This window comes from Thamnophis sirtalis, unplaced genomic scaffold (genome assembly GCF_051295495.1).
Source record: "Thamnophis sirtalis isolate CommonGarterSnake01/CBP01778 unplaced genomic scaffold, rThaSir2_p1.2 scaffold_10, whole genome shotgun sequence".
Classification (NCBI taxonomy): Eukaryota; Metazoa; Chordata; class Lepidosauria; order Squamata; family Natricidae; genus Thamnophis; species Thamnophis sirtalis.
Window position 1 is genome coordinate 55,078,707 of NW_028261390.1, and position 20,614 is coordinate 55,099,320.

The following is a 20,614-nucleotide window of genomic DNA, read 5'->3' on the forward strand; positions in this document are numbered from 1 at the left end:
GCGGCTCATTAAGTGCACATGAAGTATCTTGGGGTGGGAAAGGCCATAGGGGAGGGATAAGAGCCGAGGTGGCGCAGTGGTTAAACGCAGCACTGCAGGCTACTTCAGCTGACTGCAGTTCTGCAGTTCGGCTGTTCGGCTGTTCAAATCTCACTGGCTCAGGGTTGACTCAGCCTTCCATCTTTCCGAGGTGGGTAAAATGAGCATCCGGATTGTTGTTGGGAGCAATATGCTGGCTCTGTAAACCACTTAGAGAGGGCTGAAAGCCCTATGAAGTGGTATATAAGTCTAACTGCTATTGCTATTGCTAGTGATGGTGCAGGCCTACCCCAACCCATAAATACCTCATTCTCCCTCCCTGGGGTCCCCACAATTGCTTCGCCCCACCCATCCTGCTGCACTGGGAGACTTAACTTATGAAGATCTGTCTCCTCTCCAGCCTGTTTCTTTACTTGCTTCCTCCTTTCTCATCAGCAAAGGGTTGATGAGGTCTCTGGCGATGAAAAAGGAGGCCTGGCCTCCTTTCTTGCCAGAGATCCACTTGATGAGGTCTGTGGCAATGAAAAAGGGGGCCTGGAGGGCCATGCATAACCGTCTCAACCTTTTTCATCACAGAAGGCCTCATCAAGTGGATCTACAAAAAGAAAGGAGGTTCTAAAGCAGTGGTGAAATTCAATTTTTTTTTACTACCGATTCTGTGGGCATGGCTTGGTGGGCGTGGCAGGGGAAGGATACTGCAAAATCTCCATTCCCACCCCACTCCAGGGGAAGGATATGGCAAAATCTCCATTCCCTCCCCATTCCTGGGGGAAGGATATTACAAAATCTCCATTCCCATTCTGGAGCCAGTCAGAGGTGTTATTTGCTGGTTCTCTGAACTACTCAAAATTTCCGCTACTGGTTCTCCAGAACCTGCTGAATTTCACCCCTGCCCTAAAGGCCTGTTCCAGATGTGTGGATGCACAGAGCTGGTTAGGAGAGGAGAACAACTGAGAACAAGGAGCCAACTAGGGAATAAAGGCATACATGGACACTGAATGGCCCCTCCCTGGCTGGGAAATAAATAGAAGGGGAGGGGTGGTTGCAGGAGACAACCATTCAGACTTTTTTCTGAAGATTTGCCTATCATGGTTCGTGCCTCAGAAACTGCTTGCCAGAACTTACCATATTTTGGGAGTATAAGACGCGCCTTTTCCCCCCAAAAAAGAGGGTGAAAATTTGGGTGCATCTTATACATTGAATGTACTCCCACCCACTCCCACCAGAGGCCAAAAACATGAGGCATGGAGGCAGCAATGATCTGTGGCAATCCCTGCAGCCTGGAACAGTTGATTGGGGGTATTCTGGCAGTCCGATCCACCTGCCAATCAGCTGTGCTGGATCAGGCTGCAATAAGTGCCAAAGCTGACCTGGCTGGTCAGAGTTTGCAATAGCAATTGCATTCAGAAAGCACACACAAGTAACTGATTCAGCAGGATTCAAAATAATAATAATATACAATACATTACCAAAAGTAGGTTTTCCAAGGTAGCAGTAAATACAAGCAAAACACAAGCAGTTTCACTTTCAGTTCCTTCCTGTCTCTTTGCTCACACAGCAAATTTGAGAGTCCAAATAGCCTTCATTGGCTGACTTAGTTGCTATGCCTATTCATTGGCTGACCTTGTTACCATGTGCCAGCTGAATACCATGGATGCTGGTAGGCAGAGGCAGAATTTTTTTTCTTCTTATTTTCCTCCTCAAAAACTAAGGTGCGTCTTATACTCCGGAGCATTTTATACTCTGAGAAATATGGCAACTTTCAGTTTTGCGACTGGAGGCTCCTGGCCTGGCAGGTATCACAACTGATAAGATCTGTTACTCCAATTAACCCTTTGAAGGATTATTGCCTCGACTTTCCATGTGCGTGAATGCCAGTAATTCACAGGAGCTAAATAAAGAGGGTTTTTCGGAACAAGAAGTCTGTTTCTTGGTTCTGCTAAGCTGGGTCAGAACACCTCCATTTGCAAACATCTGAGCCTCAATTCGCAGAGAGATCTCATGCTACTGATCTCATGTGATCTCATAGTACGTTAGATCTGTTCTCTGCAAATACAAAAACCTGAAGCAACGAAGCAGGCAAGGAAACATGACAGTAATTGAGTCTCCACAGGTAAAGTGCCTGTGAAGACCTGGCTGAGAGGCGATAGGCAGGGCAAATGTTGCAGAGGCATAATTTCAGGACTTGTTCCTAAACACTAGGGTGTGCTTATCGTGTAACTTCAAATGTTCACTAAGGGAATGCTCATAACCCGGGGATTATCTGTATAGGAAATACAAAGAGAAAAGCAAATGAAAAGAAAAGCTCATACCTCATAGTATATAAAAGAGTACCATCATCTTGGATTCGTAATAGCTTGTTTGGCATAGTCATATTATGAGCTACTGACTTCTTTCCATTATGAAAGAATGTATCTGGAGTCCAGATTTTGCTGGCCATTAAATTATTCAGTCGGAGAATGTTCATAGGACCCTTGAATTTTAGCCTTTCATCTTTCCATTTTTGGCGGAAGAAAACATCTATTGTGTACTCCTGTAGTGGAAAAAAATGTTTCAACATGACAGTCAACTAAAAACAACAAGGCAGGTAGGCAATCCTTGATAACAATTCTTTTAAAAAATAAAATCCACTGAAAAATAAATAATTCAGGAGATTATAACAAATTTATATGGGGACTGAATTTATAATCCTTTGAAAAGATTCTGGTCTACATTATAGAGATTGCCTTAGTAGTATTTATATATTGGAATCTAGATTACCTATAGGTCAGTTTCTCCAACACTCACATTTTTATTCCACATTAATATGATGATACCTTTTTCTAGAGCTATTCAAGTTTTCCTTCCATTTTTTCTCCCCCCTAAAACAAGGGATGGTTTTTTTCTGCTGTAGTTCTCACAAGACAATGCTATTTGTCAAATGGAGTAGGCACTGACTGTGCTTTGCAACCTAGAGACTGCCGCTGAAGTGGTGTTTTGCTTGCTGCAGCTTGGACACCGGGGAGGCTGGAGTAGCGCTGTCCAGATTTGGGGAAAGGCGGCCGTGGCGGTCCGGCTTCTCTCAGTGGGAAAGAAGAGGCGCTGCCTGAGCCTGCGGAGGCTCCAAGTTCTCCGGCAGGAAGTTTAACTCCAATCCCAGTCAGGAGAAGGCCCCGAAGCTGTTGAGGGCCCCCCAATGGCTTGGGAGCTGGAGATGCAGCAGAATGGAATGTTGGAGACCATTCAGGCAGGGCCAGAATTGCAGTCGGCGGGGAGGGGGAGCTAGGCTAGCATGAATGCTGCTTACGTGTGTGTACGCAGGAGGAAGCTACTGAGAGAACTGGTTCAGGGGCATAACAGGCCTGGGTCACTACCGGTTCGAGCGACTCAGGCCACCAAGTTACTACCTGTTTGGCCGAACTGGTCCAAACCAGTAGGAACCCATTTTTATATCCATATAACTTGTCTTAATACTCTTCCCACTCTCTTGATATCAGTTGAGTCTGTCAAACACTAGTAGTAGGAGCTTTTAAATGATGGATCATCAACTTTGAAATTGCCTAGAAAATACAGTATTCTAAGCATCTGTTTTCAGGCCTTTATGAATATAAGATAACTTTTATTGTCACTTTTCCTGTGTACACAGTGGAACACATTAAAAATGAAATTCTGTGGGGTGTTATGGGGGAGGGGGGAGGGGGGAGGGGGGATATATAGTAGGTGTTAGATTTCAAAGTAACGCGACTGCACTTGTATACTGTTGCTCTTTAATCCCACTGTAAAAATAGGACAAGCTGAATATATTAATAGATAGTAGAAATACACCGAAGGGAGGAGTAGAGGGATAGAAGAAAGAGGGGTAGAGAGGGTGGGAGAGAGGATTGGAGGGAGGGTGAGAAGGAAGGGAGGGAGTGTACCGGGAGAGAGAAGTGGTAGAGGGGGAGGGGAAGTAGGGTAGAGGGGAATGATGGAGGGAAGATGGAAAGTTGGAGGGGGGGCGAAAGAAAGGGTGTATGGAGGGTCGAAGAGGTACATTGGGTTTCTATTTTGGGGAGTATTGTTGACAAGAGGAATGGCTGTGTTTATTGTTTAATGTTATATGGCCCCGGTTATGCACAGTACATATGTGACTGTATGAAAATGAAAATGGAAAATAAAAACACATTTACACCATCCAGTCCATTTTGAATACATAGCAGAAAAAGAAGTCTTGAGAGTTAACAAGGTTGGCACTATATGTTACAAAGCTATTACAGAATCTAGTTATTCTGCTTCAATTATCACGAAGCCTCCTCCCAGAAGGTAACCAGGAAAACCAGTCATGGAAAGGATGCGTGCATATCCTGATCAAGCATTGCTTATAGTCCATATCCTGGATAGAAGGAAGTGAACTTCTTTTATGAATATTTTTAGCTTGCTTCTGATTGATGTTGTTTATTATTAATCTGCTACTATTTGTTTTATATATTACTTGTTCATTTAAGCTGCTTATATGCTGAATTTTTGATATAATGAAGTATTTCATTATATACTTTGCATTATAAAGTACATTAAAATCCTTGTTCACAGACTCAACCAGTGGTGGGTTTCCATCTTTTTTACTACTGGTTTGCTCGTGTGCATATTCGCACGTGCCACTTCTGTGCATACACAGAAAAATATGTTCTCTGTGCAAGAAAAATATGAGCTCAAGCTTTGCAAGTCTGTAAAGCAAAGGAAAGCTAAAGTAGCAATAGCAATAGCAGTTAGACTTATATACCGCTACATAGGGCTTTCAGCCCTCTCTAAGTGGTTTACAGAGTCAGCATATTGCCCCCAACAATCCGGGTCCTCATTTTACCCACCTTGGAAAGATGGAAGGCTGAGTCAACCCTGAGCCGGTGAGATTTGAACAGCCGAACTGCTGAACTGCAGTCAGCTGAAGTAGCCTGCAGTGCTGCATTTAACCACTGAGCCACCTCGGCTCTAACAGTAGTAACGTAACTACTGTTGTGATTTCACTTAATGGCTGCTTTGCTTAACAACTGAGTTGCCAGTTCCAATTCTGGTTGAAAAAAGAAGTGGATATCACCTCCATTTTCACCAATACACCAAATCCACTTATTGTTTAATGTTTAATATGTCTTGGGATTTCTGAGGAGCAGATTTATCATTCCTCATAACTTCTTTAGAATCTTTTATGAAACATTCCTTTCAGGCACTTTTTGAGATTTTATTTCATACACCTGTGATTCTTTTTGCAGATTCTTTTTTAATTAACAAACTTGTAAAATACACACACACAAAACCTAGACGTTCACCACATTTACACAATACAATACGAAAAGGAGCTTCCTGTTCTTTCTAATAGCAAGAACACAATCGATAATGCTCACCTTATATTATTTCCCCTTCTATTATATTTCATTTGGATTTCACCATTCTTAACCCTCTTATTTTATTCATAACTATTATTTTTGAGTTTTGTTACATTCCTTCATTGATTCTTGTTTCTTTCCTCCATCCACCTATACCATTTATCCCATATCTGGTAGAATTCTGATTCTTTAGTTAGTTTGTCCATTTCAGCACAATACATAACCTTCTTATTGTTTCATCTTCGCTTGGAATTAATTTGTTTTTCAATTTCTGGGCAAAGGCAATCCTTGCCCCCGTAATTATATGTAGTATTAAATACTGGATTTCTTTTTTTGCATTTCGCAGACATTATTCCTAATAAAAAAAAAACTTCCGGGTTCCATTCTATTTTAACCCCTGTTATTGCCTCCAGCCAATTTTTGACCCTTTTCCCAAAAACTTTAGCCTCCTCACAGATAGACCATAAATGGTAATATGTTCCGTGTATTGATTCGCAGTTCCAACATTTTGGGGAGGTATTTGTTAAGATTTTAGTTAACCTTGTTGGTGCCAGGTGCCATCTGTAAAACATTTTATACTGGTTTTCCTTGTATGCAACTGATAGTGTCATTTTCACGTTTGTTCCCCCAAATTTTTCCCATTTGTCTAATTCAATATTATAGCCAAAGTTCTGCACCTATTTTATCATTTGTTGTTTCACAATTTCCTCTTCCATTTTATAATTCAGGAGAAATTTATATATTCTCCCTATCATCTTTCTATCTGAGCTTTGAATAATTTTATCCAATTCATGTGGTTCTGTTTCCATGTCATATAATTTAGTATCATTATTGTATTTAGTTTTGATTTGGAGGTAAGTTAGCCAGTCAACTTTCATGTTCTGTTCTGCCAATTCTTCAAATGTTTTTAACTTTCCCTGTCTATCAATTAAGTCTCTGTATCTTAGCATTTTGTTCAAATCTATAAAATTTGGGTGAGTCATCCTTTCTGTCGGTGATAGCCAATTCGGGATTTTCACATAGTGGATTTTTTTTTATTTTGAGCCCTTTTTGCAATAACGCTCTTCTGATTAAATGATTTTGAAAGTATTTGTGCGTTTTATTTTTATCATCCCATAGGAATGTATGCCAGCCTGCTTGCAAATCGTGGCCTTCTAAATTCTTTTATTCTTTAGCTCTATTCAATCCTTCACCCATGTTATTGTTACTGCTGAGACGTATAAATCCCAATTTGGTAATGCTAAGCCTCCCCTCTCCTTGCTGTCTTGCATTGACTTTAGTTTAATCCTCGCTTTTTGTCCCTGCCAAATGAACCTAGCACTTATTTTGTTTAATTCTTGAAATATTTTTTTACCCTGTTTAATAGGTGCGGCTTGCAACAGGAATAAGATTTTTGGTAAAATATTCATTTTAATTGTCGCTATACGTCCCATGAGTGATAACTGAATATTTTCCCAATTTTATAAATCTTTCTTTATTTGTATCACTAATTTATTATAATTATTATCTTTAATTGTGGAACATTTTGCTGACACCCAGATCCCAAGTATTTCACTTTCTTAGTTATTTGCATTCTGGTTACTACTTTCAGTTCCTCTTCTTGCTTTTTTGTTATGTACTTGGTTATCATTTTTGTTTTGTCTTTATTGGTCTTTAGTCCTGCCACTTCGCCATATTCTTCTAATTTTTGAATTAATTTCAAGCTGGATTCTAATGGGTCCTCTAGAACAAATACTAAGTCATCGGCATAGGCTTGGGCCTTATATTCTTCATTTTTGAGTCTTAAACCTTTTATTCCCTGGTCCTTCCGAGTTTCATTTAATAAAACTTCCAAAGTTAATATAAACAGCAAAGGAGAGAGGGAGCATCCCTATCTGATTCCTTTTTTTATTTCAATCTTCTCTGTTAGATCTCCATTCATCAGAAATTTGGCTGCTGACTATTATAAAATCCTTCTATCATTTTTATAAATTTTGTCCAAATTTCATCTCGTCCAATAGTGTTATTATAAATTTCCAGATTACGTTGTCAAATGCTTTTTGTGCTTCAAGGAAAACCAGTACCATTTGCTTTTCTGGATGCACCTCGTAATACTCTATTATGTCTAGGATGATTCTCGTATTATTTTTAATGTCTCTGTGAGGTAAAAATCCGTTTTGATCTGGGTGTATTTGTTCATTTAAAACCTGTTTAATTCTTCCTGCCTTAATTGCTGCAAATATAATTGGAGTTTAGTAATGAAATTGGCCTGTAATTTTGAATTTCTGGTAGGTTGGTTTCTTCTTTTGGGATTAGCGATATTATTGCTTCTGTCTATGATTCAGGTATCTTGGCTTTTCCTAAAACTTCGTTAAACATTTCCACTCCTAGTTCTTCCAATATTATTTTGTAATATTTGTATAACTCCACCGTTATTCCCTCTGGTCCTGGGGTTTTATTATTTTTCTGGTTTTTCAGGACTAATTCCACTTTGGCTAACGTTATTGGCCTGTTTATCGCCTCCCTTTATTCTTTTGAGATTGGTGTTATCTTTTCTGTGTTTAAATAATGTTTTATTTTGATTTCCTCCACAATATCTTGCGTCTATAGTTTTGTGAAGTATTTATGAATAATATGCTTCTTTTCTTCTGCTTTGTATTGAATTCTTCCCTCATCATCTTTTAATTGATATATCATCCTTTTTTCTCTTTCATTCTTCAATCTTTATGTCAACCCAGCCTATGGGAAACCATAGCGGGTCACAGGCCCGGATAAATGGGGAGTGTTAGTTCCCGTGGCGACGGAACCGTGAAACAAGCTGAGAATCCAATGGCAGGACAACACATGGATAAACAACTCTGTAATCCGTGATGTTCTGCCTTTGGCCTTCACAATGCAACGGTCACTGCCTTGTGGACGTTGATGTTTACGAAGATTAAGTCCAAGTAAGTCCAATCTGTATGCCAGCCATCATCCAGGTTTGTTGGCTTGTTCAAAGTAATTTTGTCTGGCTTTTTAATTTTCTGTGCTAATTCTGTTTGAGTTATTAAGTTGATCTTATGTTTTATCATTTCTCTTTTTTAATTTTATTCTTTGGGTCTTTCTGTAGTTCATCTTCGGCTTCCCTAAGTTCTTTTTGCATACATTCTTGTTGCTGTTTTTGTTTTCTAGTTTTTATCGCCATGTAGGCAACCATAAGGCCTCTTGGGTATGCTTTCATAGTATCCTAGAGATTTTGAATTGAGGTGTCTTCTTTTTTATTTATTCTAAAGAATAGTTTTAATTCTTTCTCCAGCATTTGAGTGTATTCTATTTCATTTACAATATTTGAATTCATCATCCATCTTTTTCTTCTTCTTTGACCTTTCTATATTAATTTTATTGGATTATGATCTGCCCACTCATTTGCTTCTATTTAAATTTCGTCTAATCGATTACATAGACCAGATGAGATCCAAGGCATGTCAATTCTCGATAGGGACTGGTGGAGGTTCAAATAAAAGGTATATTGCTTTCTTGTTTTGTGCCTTTCTCTCCAAATATCATGTAGTTTATATTCCGTTGCCATCTCAAAAAAGGATTTGGGTAATGTATTTTTTTTTGTTTTATTTTTCTTTTTGCTTTCATAGTCCATTTTTTATCCAGTATTGCATTATAATCCCAAATTAAGCAAATATTTTCATATTCTAATTCATTTATTTTGTTATGTAATTTCCTATAGAATTCCTCTTGTTTCTGATTTGGTGCATATATGACTTTTAATAATATCAGTTTTTCTGTTGTCTCTAATTCAATCATTAGCATCCTGCCTTCTTCATCAGAGTAGACTTCTTTGGAATTTATTTTTCCTTTATATAGGTTGCTATCCCTTTTTTTTTATCTGCCAGTGCTGTATAAAATTTCCCTACTTTTTTTGTTTTCCAGTAAGTTCCTATGTTCCCTTTTAATATGCACTTCCTATATACAGGTTGTATCTACCTTCAGTTTCTTAAGTTTATTAAACATCTGCGCTCTTTTTTGGGGTGTGTTCAGTCCATTCAAGTTTATCGAAATAATTGTTATTTCCTGGTCCATCTTTAGATGGGGTGTTTTTGTTGCTTCTGGTTTGTATCTGATTTTTTCCTCTCGCGCCTTCCTTTTCTGCTCCCTCTCTTTCTTGCCTCTGTTCTTCTCTCCTGTTTCTTTCCTTATCTTCTGATGTTTCTTCCTCTTGACTTCTACTTTCTAGGTCCTCTTTACTTCCTTGTTCTTCTTCCCCTTTGCAGTATTCTTCCTAGAATTTCTGCGCTTCTTCTATATTCTCTATCTTATATCTTTTTCCTTGCCAGGATACCAGTACTCCTTCTGGTACCAACCATCTGTACATTATTCTGTTTTTATTTAACTGATTTGTTAAAAATTGGTATTGTCTACGTTGGAATCTGTTTAAGCGTGATCAACTCTTTTCCCTATAATGTAATTGTCCCTTCTCTGTTTTTTTGTATACTTCATCTCTAGTTGTTTTTTTAGCAAATCTTACGTGCACTTCTCTCGGGAGCCTATGTCTTCTGGCATAATTAGTATACACACGGTAAGCTTCATCGATGTCCTCTCTCAACTCTTGTTCTTTTCTCTGTAAAATTTTGGTGAAGATTTCTATCATTTTTCCTTTCAGGTCTTCCTCCTTCTCTTCCGGTATGTTTTGGAATCTTAGATAGAATGCAGCTCTTTCATTTTCAAGTCAGATTATTGATAACTCTAACTCTTCATTAACTTGTCTATATTCCAGCTCCATTTTTCCCCTCTTCTGATCTGTTTGTTCTATTTTTGTTTCGATGTTCTGGATTTTCTGTTCATTGATTGCTAAGGCATTCTGTATCCTTTCAATTTTGTCATCCACGTTTTTGATATTTCCTTTCAATTCTCCCATTTCATTTTTCATTTCTTCATGATTCCTCCTTATCTCTTCATGATTTGTAGCCATCATTTCTTGGCTTTTCGTCAATGTCTCTTGTATTATCTGGAGCATCAATTGTATACTCTGCATTGTTGGTGCTGGTCCCGTTGTTCCTGCCATTGTTCCACCTTTCTCCAGCCCCCATGCGATCTCAGTTGACCTTTGATTTAAGGAGGGGGATGTTGCTGAAATCATATTGGGTGTAGTTTTTTTCACTAACTTTACTGAAGTTGCCATTTTTATCCCCCTATTTATCCTTGCCTACAATTGCATATAAATCCTACTTTACTTCTATTTTATCAGCAATATCAATGGTATAAATAATTATATATCTCAATATTTAACAATAATTAACCTTCCTTAATATCACGTTTCAATATCTAAACATTCCTATGTATTATTCTATTCTGTTTTTGATCCTTAATTATTATATATCATAGTTATATATCACACTGTTATTTTATACAAATAGATGCCTCTCAATTGTATCAGTTATACAGGTATTCAATTCTAGTAATTAGTTTCTCTCTTTGTATGTATATCAGCTTATGTCACTGTTGGTTTTCTTGCATCAGACTTCACGGTTCAAATTTATAATCCACTAGGTGTCACCCTCTCCTCAGTATCACTGTTAGTGTCAATCCGTTAATACAACAAGTCCAGTGGCAAAAGGAAATAAAGGGAGTGGGTGGGTAATGACACCCTCTAATTGTTCCAAAACAGTCCTCTCTCTACTGTCTCTGGTACCATTCCAAGTTCCGAAGCGAATAAATACCAAATACTTGTAAGTTCAACTATTCTTTGGGAAAAACAAAACAGTAGAAGTAAGAGCAAGAAGAAAAAAGTCAACTACCAACCCGACCGTTAAACAATCCTTTGTGCCTTCCAAGTCTTCTCTGCAGTTACTATGTTCTACTCCTGTTGTCCATGCTGGGTTTTTGTTCTCACTGTGGCCAATTCCTTCAAGTTATTCAGGCTGTCAATTCCAACTCAGTGTCTATGCTCTCACTTCTTTTCAGCAAAAAATCTGAACTGCAAAAATAGTCTCCTTCCCAGAGCCTCTTTCTTTCCAGCTCACCCTCTCTGCCAATTTTGCATTGCCCTCCTCTTCTTTGGGTTGTCAATAATAGTAACAGATGTCTCGATTTCAACTGCTTTCTCTCTCTGCTTCCTTCTTATGCGGTCGCCATCGCTCCGGTCCTAACCAAATGGCAGGATAGATCCTCGTCCGTTTAGTGGGTTTTTCCTACCCACTGGGGGATTTCCCTTATCACCCCAGTGTCTTCAGAGTTTCCCCCTTAATCTGCTGGTCCCTTCAGGATCCACAGTGCTCAGAAATGAGCCCAAATGAAGAAGTTAGAGTTAGAGGTTAGGAGAGCTCCCATTCCTCAGCTCCAAGCACGACGACGTCACCACAGGAAGTCTCTCTTTTTGCAGATTCTATGTCTACTTAAACTTAACAATAATTATTTCACTTTCCTTTTTTTCCTGCTTAATTCTGATTATATATATCTTGGGATAAGTAGGATAGTTAATTTTCTTAGGCACATGCATCCAAAAGCCAGAGAGATGGCACTAGGAAATTTATTTCACTTTAGTTATTCTCTTTTTCTTTCTTCAATATTAGCTAATGGATCATGTGGCTGTGAGGGCCCTGCATGCTTCATTTAACAGGTCTGAGGTGCAGGATGACAGGTAAAGGCATTCCTCTGGAAATAGATGGTAGCAGCAGTAACTACCAAAGATATACAAGAAGCCAGAAAGCCAAGGCCAGAATGTATAATCAACCAAGAGGCCAACAAAAGATGAAGGCAGAGACTTCCTCCCATCCTAAGCATTCACCTCTTGTCATTACAGAATTTAAAATAAAGCAAGAAAAGGAGAAAAGAGGGAGAACTCCCTGAAAACTCCTCAGAAGGAAGATAAGTCTCAGAGAGGAAAAACAAGTTTTAAAAAGTGTTTTTTATGGAAGCAGTGGTTTTTTACATGATGTTCAAAAGAAACTTGATAAACTGGAAAGGAAAACCTAAAAACTGCAGTTAGAATAAATACAACCTTCAAATGTAAGACCAATCAGCCTATTGATAGCATACTTTGGAAATTGCACTCTTCAAATTGTACTCTGCTCAAAGAGAAGCAGGAGATCAAGCCATATTCAAAACCCAGTAAAGGTTGAGTTTATCTGAGATTTGGTTCATTAGGTTATAAGAGCTTCCTTCTGCACTATCAACAGATTTTTGAGATGGTGCCGGGGCAGGAATTACTTTGCCATAGAACCAATCTATCAATTTGTTCTGTATCATGCTTTGTAAGTAAAGCTCTCATTTTAGCCCAACTATTAATTAGCCAAATTAGTTCAATCTTATCTCAAAGTCCTTCACTAAGACACATGATTCCTCTACATTGTTTCAGGAACAGCTTATTCAACTGTTCATCTGCTGTCCATTTCTCTATTTATTTGCATCTCAATTAATTATTTGAGCCAACTTGAGTTTGCATGTGATTCCCATGGGAGAAATGTTATTCTTGTGGAATTGAGATGCCAGCCATTTCAAGCTGTCAGCCTGCCGATTATTTAAAAGGTAACCCCCAAATTGCCTGCTGTGTTTTCAGATGTGCCTGTCAGATCATGCCAGAGTAATTGGATCTGGTGATTCTGATAGTGGGTCAGTATTTAATTTTGCTCACAGAGCTTGAAATAATAATTACAGCTCAAAGTAAATATGCAAATGCTACTTTAGTATCCTGGATTCATTCTATTCTAAATTAATGGAGTTAAAAAAAAACCCTGTAGTACCAGCCCACTGATATTTTATTTATTATTGCAAAGCTGTTTTCCAAGGATGTGGATGATGCACTTTCATGACAATTTTTTCCTTTTTTTCCTTTTATTACAGATATTGAAGTGATAAATTTATCCCTCCAAGGACATTTCATTGCAAATGTTGCAACCAGTGGTGGGTTAAGACTGGTACGCCCCGGTACAGGCATACCGGTACCTGCAGGGAGCACTGTATGGTGGGCCCACCTGCCCGCCCACGCTCCTTACCGGTATTTGAGTTCTTCGGCGCTTCTGCACACAGAGCATATGGCGCCTGCACAACGCTCCACCGAGTAGCTGGAGTGTCACAGGAGGCATCGCAGGAGGTAAGGATGCATGCATGTGCTGAGCACATGTGCGCGCATGCTGCACGTGTTCATGTGGTGGATGCTGGGCCCCATTGCACCATGCCGGTTTTAATGGGATCCGGACCCCACCACTGGTTGCAACCCTATCTACATATGGTTGCACTTACAACCATTTGTTTAACAACCATTCACAGTTAAAATGACACTGAAAAAAGTAACTTATGACTGACCAATCCTCGCACTTACAACTATCACCAAGGTCATATGATCAAAGTTTGGGTGTTTGGCAACTGGCATGTATTTATGACAGTTGCATGCCAGGATCATGTGATCACCATTTGTGGCCTTCTCAATTGGCTTCCACAGAAGTCAATGGAAGAATCTGGATTCACTTAACAGCTATGATTCACTTAACAACTGCAGTGATTCACTAAACAACAATGGCAAAAAGGTTATAAATTTGGTGTAATCTGCCTAATAACCACCTTGCTTAGCAATAGAAATCCTGATTCCAACTGTGGTCATAAATTGAGGACTATCTATATGTTGCCTTTTATTGCAATGTTATTAGCATTTCCAAGAAAATTAGAAGGCTGTGTCCAAACAGTCTCCTACAGAGACTGATACTGACTTTTTAATTATTGTTACTGAAGCACCAATTTATAAATCTATTTATTTATTTCTGATGATATCACCTAGTTAGAGTAATGAAATGTCTGCAAGATTAAAAATGTAAAAATAACAATGGTGAAGGATTTAAACTATAAAAACTGAAAGTACAATATGAAATTTGATATTAATCAAATCCAGACTGTTAAATCAACATCTAGATATTTATTTATATATTTATATATATATATTTTTTTATATATATATATATATATATATATATATATATATATATATATATATATATATATATATATATATATATATATATATATTTTATTTAATGGTCAAACAACTTATAATGCATTTCTGTTACATAGGCCCATTCAATTTTCCTTCATTAACTCATTCAAGGCTTTTTTTAAAAAAAATAACTGGTCTCCAATTTATATGAGAAGCTGCTTTGTTTATATTAGATTTAGATTCATGCAAAAAAAATATGCAATAAGCAATTGACTGACAAATACCAATAAGCCAAAAATACTATCACCTCAAGCATATTCTCACATCCAGAGTCCACATTTTTAATGCATACTGTACACTTTAACAATGGGGGTGGGTGGGTCCTAGGTGCTCTATAAGCTTGCTTGTTTTCTTGAAGAAATTTCTTTAACTAGGTAATATCATCAGTGCTAGTCGTACTAGTAAGAAGTGCTGTCAGTTTATATTCTGGTGTATTGCCTGTGTCAGATCCCTAAAAGTGATACTGCCATTCAATTGGGAGAAGGGGGGCCTTGGAGTCCCCATCTAAGGGAATTGAGATATTGCTTTGAACTTAATGGTTTCCATTCTACATAATAAAAGGTTCCTTTTGAAATATTCCATTTCAAAAGTCTTTACTTTCTTAAATTAGGAGAGGAACCCTTACATAAAGCAATGTCTCTGCAAAATGGTCAGCCTGGAGAAGCAATTTTTGCTCTACCAAGGGGACCCTGTAAACCATGTCCAAGCACAACAGTGAGCAAGGGGAAGCTGAATGCTGGAGGGAGATGTCATCCCTCCCCCCCCCGGCAACTGGAGGCCTGCTCCATGTACCCTGTCAGAGAGAATGAGGTGAACCTGGAGGACCCCAAAAAGCTCCACTGGTCGATTGGCATCGTGATGAAAGACAGCTGAGACCAGAGGAGTCACCCGCATGCATGGTAACCGAAAACCGGGGTGGAAATTGGAGCTGGAAGTCCCCTCTGACCAGGAGGAACTAAATGAAGCATCGCTGAAGGAGGATCGTCTGAAGAGACATGTAACCCAGTTGGTGATGGAGATTTTGGAAAATCTCAACATCCGGGGGAAGCAAAGAATCATGGGAAGGGCAGCAGCTGCGGATGATGCCAGGTGGGCTTACCCCCCTCTGGGCCTTGCTGATCGAGCAGATGGTGCAGCATCAGCAGCAGGGGACCCAGCAAATCATGCCCCCAGTCAGTGCATGGATAGGGACCCACTTCCAACCAAACCTGAAACCTGCAATTAGAAAAAAAAACTCCTTCCCTTGGGGTGAAGTTTGATGGGGATGCAACAACTGGGATTCTTTGTGGCACACATGCTCACCTACATGCAAGAATATGGGTGTGATTTTCAAACCCAAGGATCCCAAGTGCAAGTGGTTATCCTAGCCCTGGAAGGAGCTGCTGCCAGATGGATGGTGACCCTACATGATGCCGATGCACCAGAACTGCGGGACTTCAACCATTTCATGATGGCCCTGCGACAACGTTTTGAGGACCCCCTCGCAGACCACAAAGCATGCGACCATATTAAAGTTGTGAAGCAGGGACAGCGGCCAGTGGTAGAGTATACCAAAGAATTCCAAGACCTGGAGTGTTGTGTGAACTGGCCAGAGGATATCCTGATAAGCTGGTTCAAGGATGGGCTGAGTGATGACGTCTACAATACCTGTGTGGTCTGAGTTGCACCGAACCACCTACATGAGTGGGATTTCACTGCCAAAGAGGCTGAGATTGACATGGTCAGGAACGAGTACCGAGCAGGGCAAGTATGGAAGAAATCCCCACTCCGATGGAAGCAAGAATCTTTCAATCTGCAATTAGCATCTTCTCCTAAACCCTCAGCCTGTATCAAGTGAGGAAATGAGAGGCATCGAGCTGCAGAATGCCATTCTCAAACACCAGTTAGGAAACCAGAGTGCTTATTGGGGAAGGGGGAACCTATGAAACCTGGCCAGAATGGGAAGAAGATGGCCTTAAAGAGCAGGGAGATTGTAGTATCTTCAACCCCTCCCCTTTTTGAGGAAACCCCAGCTTCTCAGCAGGAGGAACCATACTCATTCGAAAGTGACCCAGAAGAGGAACCACTGGTAAGCAAGTCAATTAAACCACTTACCCTCCTCCTAAGACTTTTATCCCTAACTGGGAGAGGGGGGATAAAAATCTTTGTTTTAGCACCCGCTGTTTGATCAGCCCAACCCTGGTAAGAAAATAGAGGATTAATGTAAGGAATCTGAAAAGTCCCATAGCTTTTTGTCAGCTAGATGGGTCAATAGCAGGGAAGGAGTCAGCTTCATTTGCCACTGAGCCGCTACAGATAGGCTTCACGAAGAAATACTTACATTCATAGTGGCACCTGGCATGGAATGGCCACTAGTTTTTGGGCCTTGCATGACTGAAAAAATGGAAGCCCAAAATTAATTGGAAGCAAGGCACCATAAAAGTTCAGATGCACGTGACTTTTCCTGAGAATCTACACAAAGAAACTGAGGGAGCAGAGCACTAAGTAAAAGCAATGTCTGTTTATACTATGCCAATCCAGGGCATACCCAAAGAATACAAAGACTTGGCTGAGATTTTTAGCAAAAAAGCCTCTGACAAGCCCCACTCCCACCGCTCCACTGTCTGTGTGATAGAAATCCTCCCTAAATCCAAGACGTTTAGCATGTCTCCAAGGGAGCTGGTAGAACTGAGGGCATTCATTGAGAAAAAACTAGCAAGCGGTTTCATTGAGCTAGCCCAATCAAAAATTGCAGCCCCAGTGTTATTTAGAGAGAGAAAAAGATGGCTCTAAACGCCTATATGTCAATTTTAGAAACTTAAATATTATCAGTGTGGAGAACATGTACACTTCTCCACCTCATGAAAAACATGCTAGCACACCTTGCTAAAGGGAAAAAAATTTCAAAGCTGGATTTAAGCTTACTACCGTATCAGAATTAAAGTGGGAGATGAATGTAAAATGACATTTAACACCCCTCCTGGATGCTACCAATTCAAAGTGCTCCCACTTGGGCTACAGGGGTCCCCTGGAGTGTTTATGCAATTAATAAACAAAACGCTAAATGAGCATTTGTATAAGGGCATTTTGGTATATTTAGATGACATTTTATTATATACCAAGACCAAAGCAGAACATGTAAAACTAGTCCAGGCTGTTCTGAACAAACTCCGCTCTGCCAAACTTTATACTAAACTCTCTAAGTATGAATTCCACCAAGAAAAAATCAATTATTTAGGATACCGCATTTCACACCAAGGCATAGAAATTGATCCTTTAAAAATGCAGGTGGTATTTGATTGGGAACTACCCAGAACATGTAAACAGTTACAAAGCTTCCTGGGATTTGCCAACTTTTACCATCAGTTTATCCCCGCTTTCGACCAGATTGCTCTCCCCATCACCAAGCTTTTAAAAATGAAGGGGGAGGGTAACCCAAAACCGAAGCAGCCTTTGAACTGGACAAAGGAATGCCAAGCTGCATTTGAAAAACTTAAATGGCTGTTTTCAGCAGAGCCAATTCTAAAGCACCCAGACACAGAGACACCATTCATCAGAAGCAGATGCCAGCAATGTGGCAATAGGAGCGGTCCCACTTCAGAAAAATGAGCAAGACCAATTACAACCATGTGCTTACATATCCAAAAAATTGAATGAAACTGAGCAAAGGTGGGCCATTAGAGAGAAAGAATCTTATGCAGTTTGGTGGGCACTTTTAACCTGGAAGCATTTTCCTAGAGGGGAGTAAGATCCCTTTTGAAGTCTAGACGGATCATAAAAATTTAGAAGTCTTAAAGACCCAAGGAAACTCTCTCCAAAACAAGTACGATGGGCCCAGTACGTTAAATGGTTTGAGTTAACACTCAGATGGCTCCCAGGGGGAAAAACTTTCTGGCAGATGCACTATCCAGAAAGCCACAATACAACAGTAAAAAGCTAGACATAATCAAACACATAGTACAAAACAATCAGCTAGCCGCTAAAGTAACCACCAGATCCCAGGCAAAACAAGAAACGTTGATGGACAATGACACCACCCAAACTTTTAAACAAGCTTTGGCCACCAACGAATTTTTGAGCTACAAAGACAGCAGCCTGATGAAAGATAACTTAGCTTGGGTGGGAGGGAAGTTGTATGTTCCAGCTAGCCAAAAACTGTGCTTAATGGCAAGGTGCCATAAGTCTAAATTATGACACTTTGGTTCTGTGAAAACTTTACATCTAATTAAAAGACAATTTTGGTGGCCATCACTAAAAACAGGACATAGAGAGCTATGTAGTTAGCTGCCCTATTTGTGCAGCAGGTAAAATACGTCAAGGGAAAATCCCAAGACTGGGATGCCTGGCCTGGCTAGGTACGAGTTCACAGCAACCTGGTTCTGCTCCGGGTTATGATGCAGTTGCAGTGAACTCTCAAACACTTTTACATATACTTTATACTTTCCCTACACACACAGGTTTTTGTTAACATATTTCATATAATAGTTTCTCCTTTACAGCTTCTCTCACATTACAGTATGTCTACATGTTTACATTACATTAACATTTACATCTCTCACATTATACCTTGGGTATTACCAACATTTCTTGGTACTGTTGAGGTTCATATCCAACACTGTATGCCCTGACCTTACTTGCAGTAAACCATTCAGGAGGTACACCTTTGTTACTCCTCTCAGATCGTCTTGGTATTATGTGTTCCTGTTGTCACTGTTTCTGGTCTCTCCTCTTCTACATCTATGTCATCTGTGCTTTCGCATTTTATCAAAGTTCTATCCTCTTCTACATCTCTGTCTGACTTGATATCATTTTCCCCACACATTAGAACTTTGTATTGGCTAAACACATCATGATTTGCTTGTATCTTATTCCAGTTGTTCTGTTCTGCAAAGCTAGCAGATCTTGAGATCACTACTCGCTTAGTACCATCTGTAAACCTATACCCCTTCATTCCTAGCTCATACCCAACAAATTGAAGTTTTTTGGCTTTTGTCTGACCTTTTCTCCTAGTAGCTTTTGGCACATGTACCCAGGCATAACTACCAAATGTTCTAAAATGAACTAAAGATGGTTTCCTTTCATGCATCAGGAAATATGGTGTTTCCTGTGTTGCCTCACTCCATAATCTATTAACAATATAATTCACTGTCTTTATGGCTTCTCCCCAGTACGCTTTACTCATGTCTGCATCAACAAGCAATGTGCCTTTCATCATCTGTAATTTCTTCTCTCAGCCACCCCGTTCTCAGCAGATGAATATGGATTTGGTTTTTTTTATGCCGTATGTCTAGACTGCTTAACCACTTTTGAAACCTCTCAGACATAAACTCTGTTCTTCTGTCTGTTTGCAGCTGGCATGCCTTACATCCATGCTGTCGTTCTACGAGTGTTATCCATTGCTTGAATTGTTGCAATACCTCAGTCATATCTTTCAGTAAATAACAATATCCATATCTACTATAATCATCTACTATGACTAAGGCATATCTCGCTCCTCTTAAAGAGGGTGCTATAGGACCAACCAAATCAGCATGAACTAATTGTAATACCCTGTGTGTAGTTCTTGCATTTTTCTTACTTACAGATATATTTTGGCTTTTGCTTCCTTACACACAGTACAATGCAAATATACATTACAGCTCTTTAATTTCAGTCCCTCAATTATGTCAGGCATCTTTTTCAATACTTTAAAACTTGCATGACCCAATCTTCTATGTAACAGGTGTATACAATTGTCATGTGCAGGAGCATCTTAAGTATACATGCACAATTATGTTACTGTATTCCCAGAACATCCCATACCTGTCCATTTATCTTAAGGGTACATAGTCCCCCAGCAAAAGCTATTTCATAACCTTGCCAGTCTAACATGGATATGCTCAATAAATTGTGCTCTAAAGCAGGTACATATAACATGTTGTACAATGTTGCATCTATTTCTGGTACATACACATTACCTTCCCCTTTTACAGCAGTTCTCTGTCCATCAACCAGATTAACCCACGTTTGCCTTGCTGGTTTCAAACCAGAAAACACATGTGGATCATTAACAATGTGCTGGTTTGCCCTACTGTCCAAAAACCACATATTCCCGGTGTGTTTAGTTGTTGATGCTGCCAGGGAAAATAATGCTGGAGAACCGTTCCACGTTTGCTGCTTAGATCTACACCCTTGTCCTGCTGCTCCTCTGTTCCTCCTCTCAAGACAGCATCTCTGGAGATGCTCAGTAGAACCACACATGTAGCATCTCTTCACAAAGTTAACTCTTTCAGTTGCTCTTCCGGCAGCCTGGACTGTTGTAGAT

The 20,614-nt window shown here is 39.6% G+C and overlaps 1 protein-coding gene across 1 annotated transcript in view; it reads right to left on the reverse strand.

Annotated features, from left to right (window-relative positions):
* The window catches only part of GABRA2 (gamma-aminobutyric acid type A receptor subunit alpha2), a 127,467-nt gene that overhangs the window by 73,979 nt on the left and 32,874 nt on the right, over positions 1 to 20,614 (reverse strand). Inside the window, exon 5 of the mRNA XM_087724643.1 lies at positions 2,352 to 2,572. Coding sequence (XP_087580769.1) covers positions 2,352 to 2,572 — 221 coding nt within the window. The remainder of the gene's footprint in view (positions 1 to 2,351; positions 2,573 to 20,614) is intronic.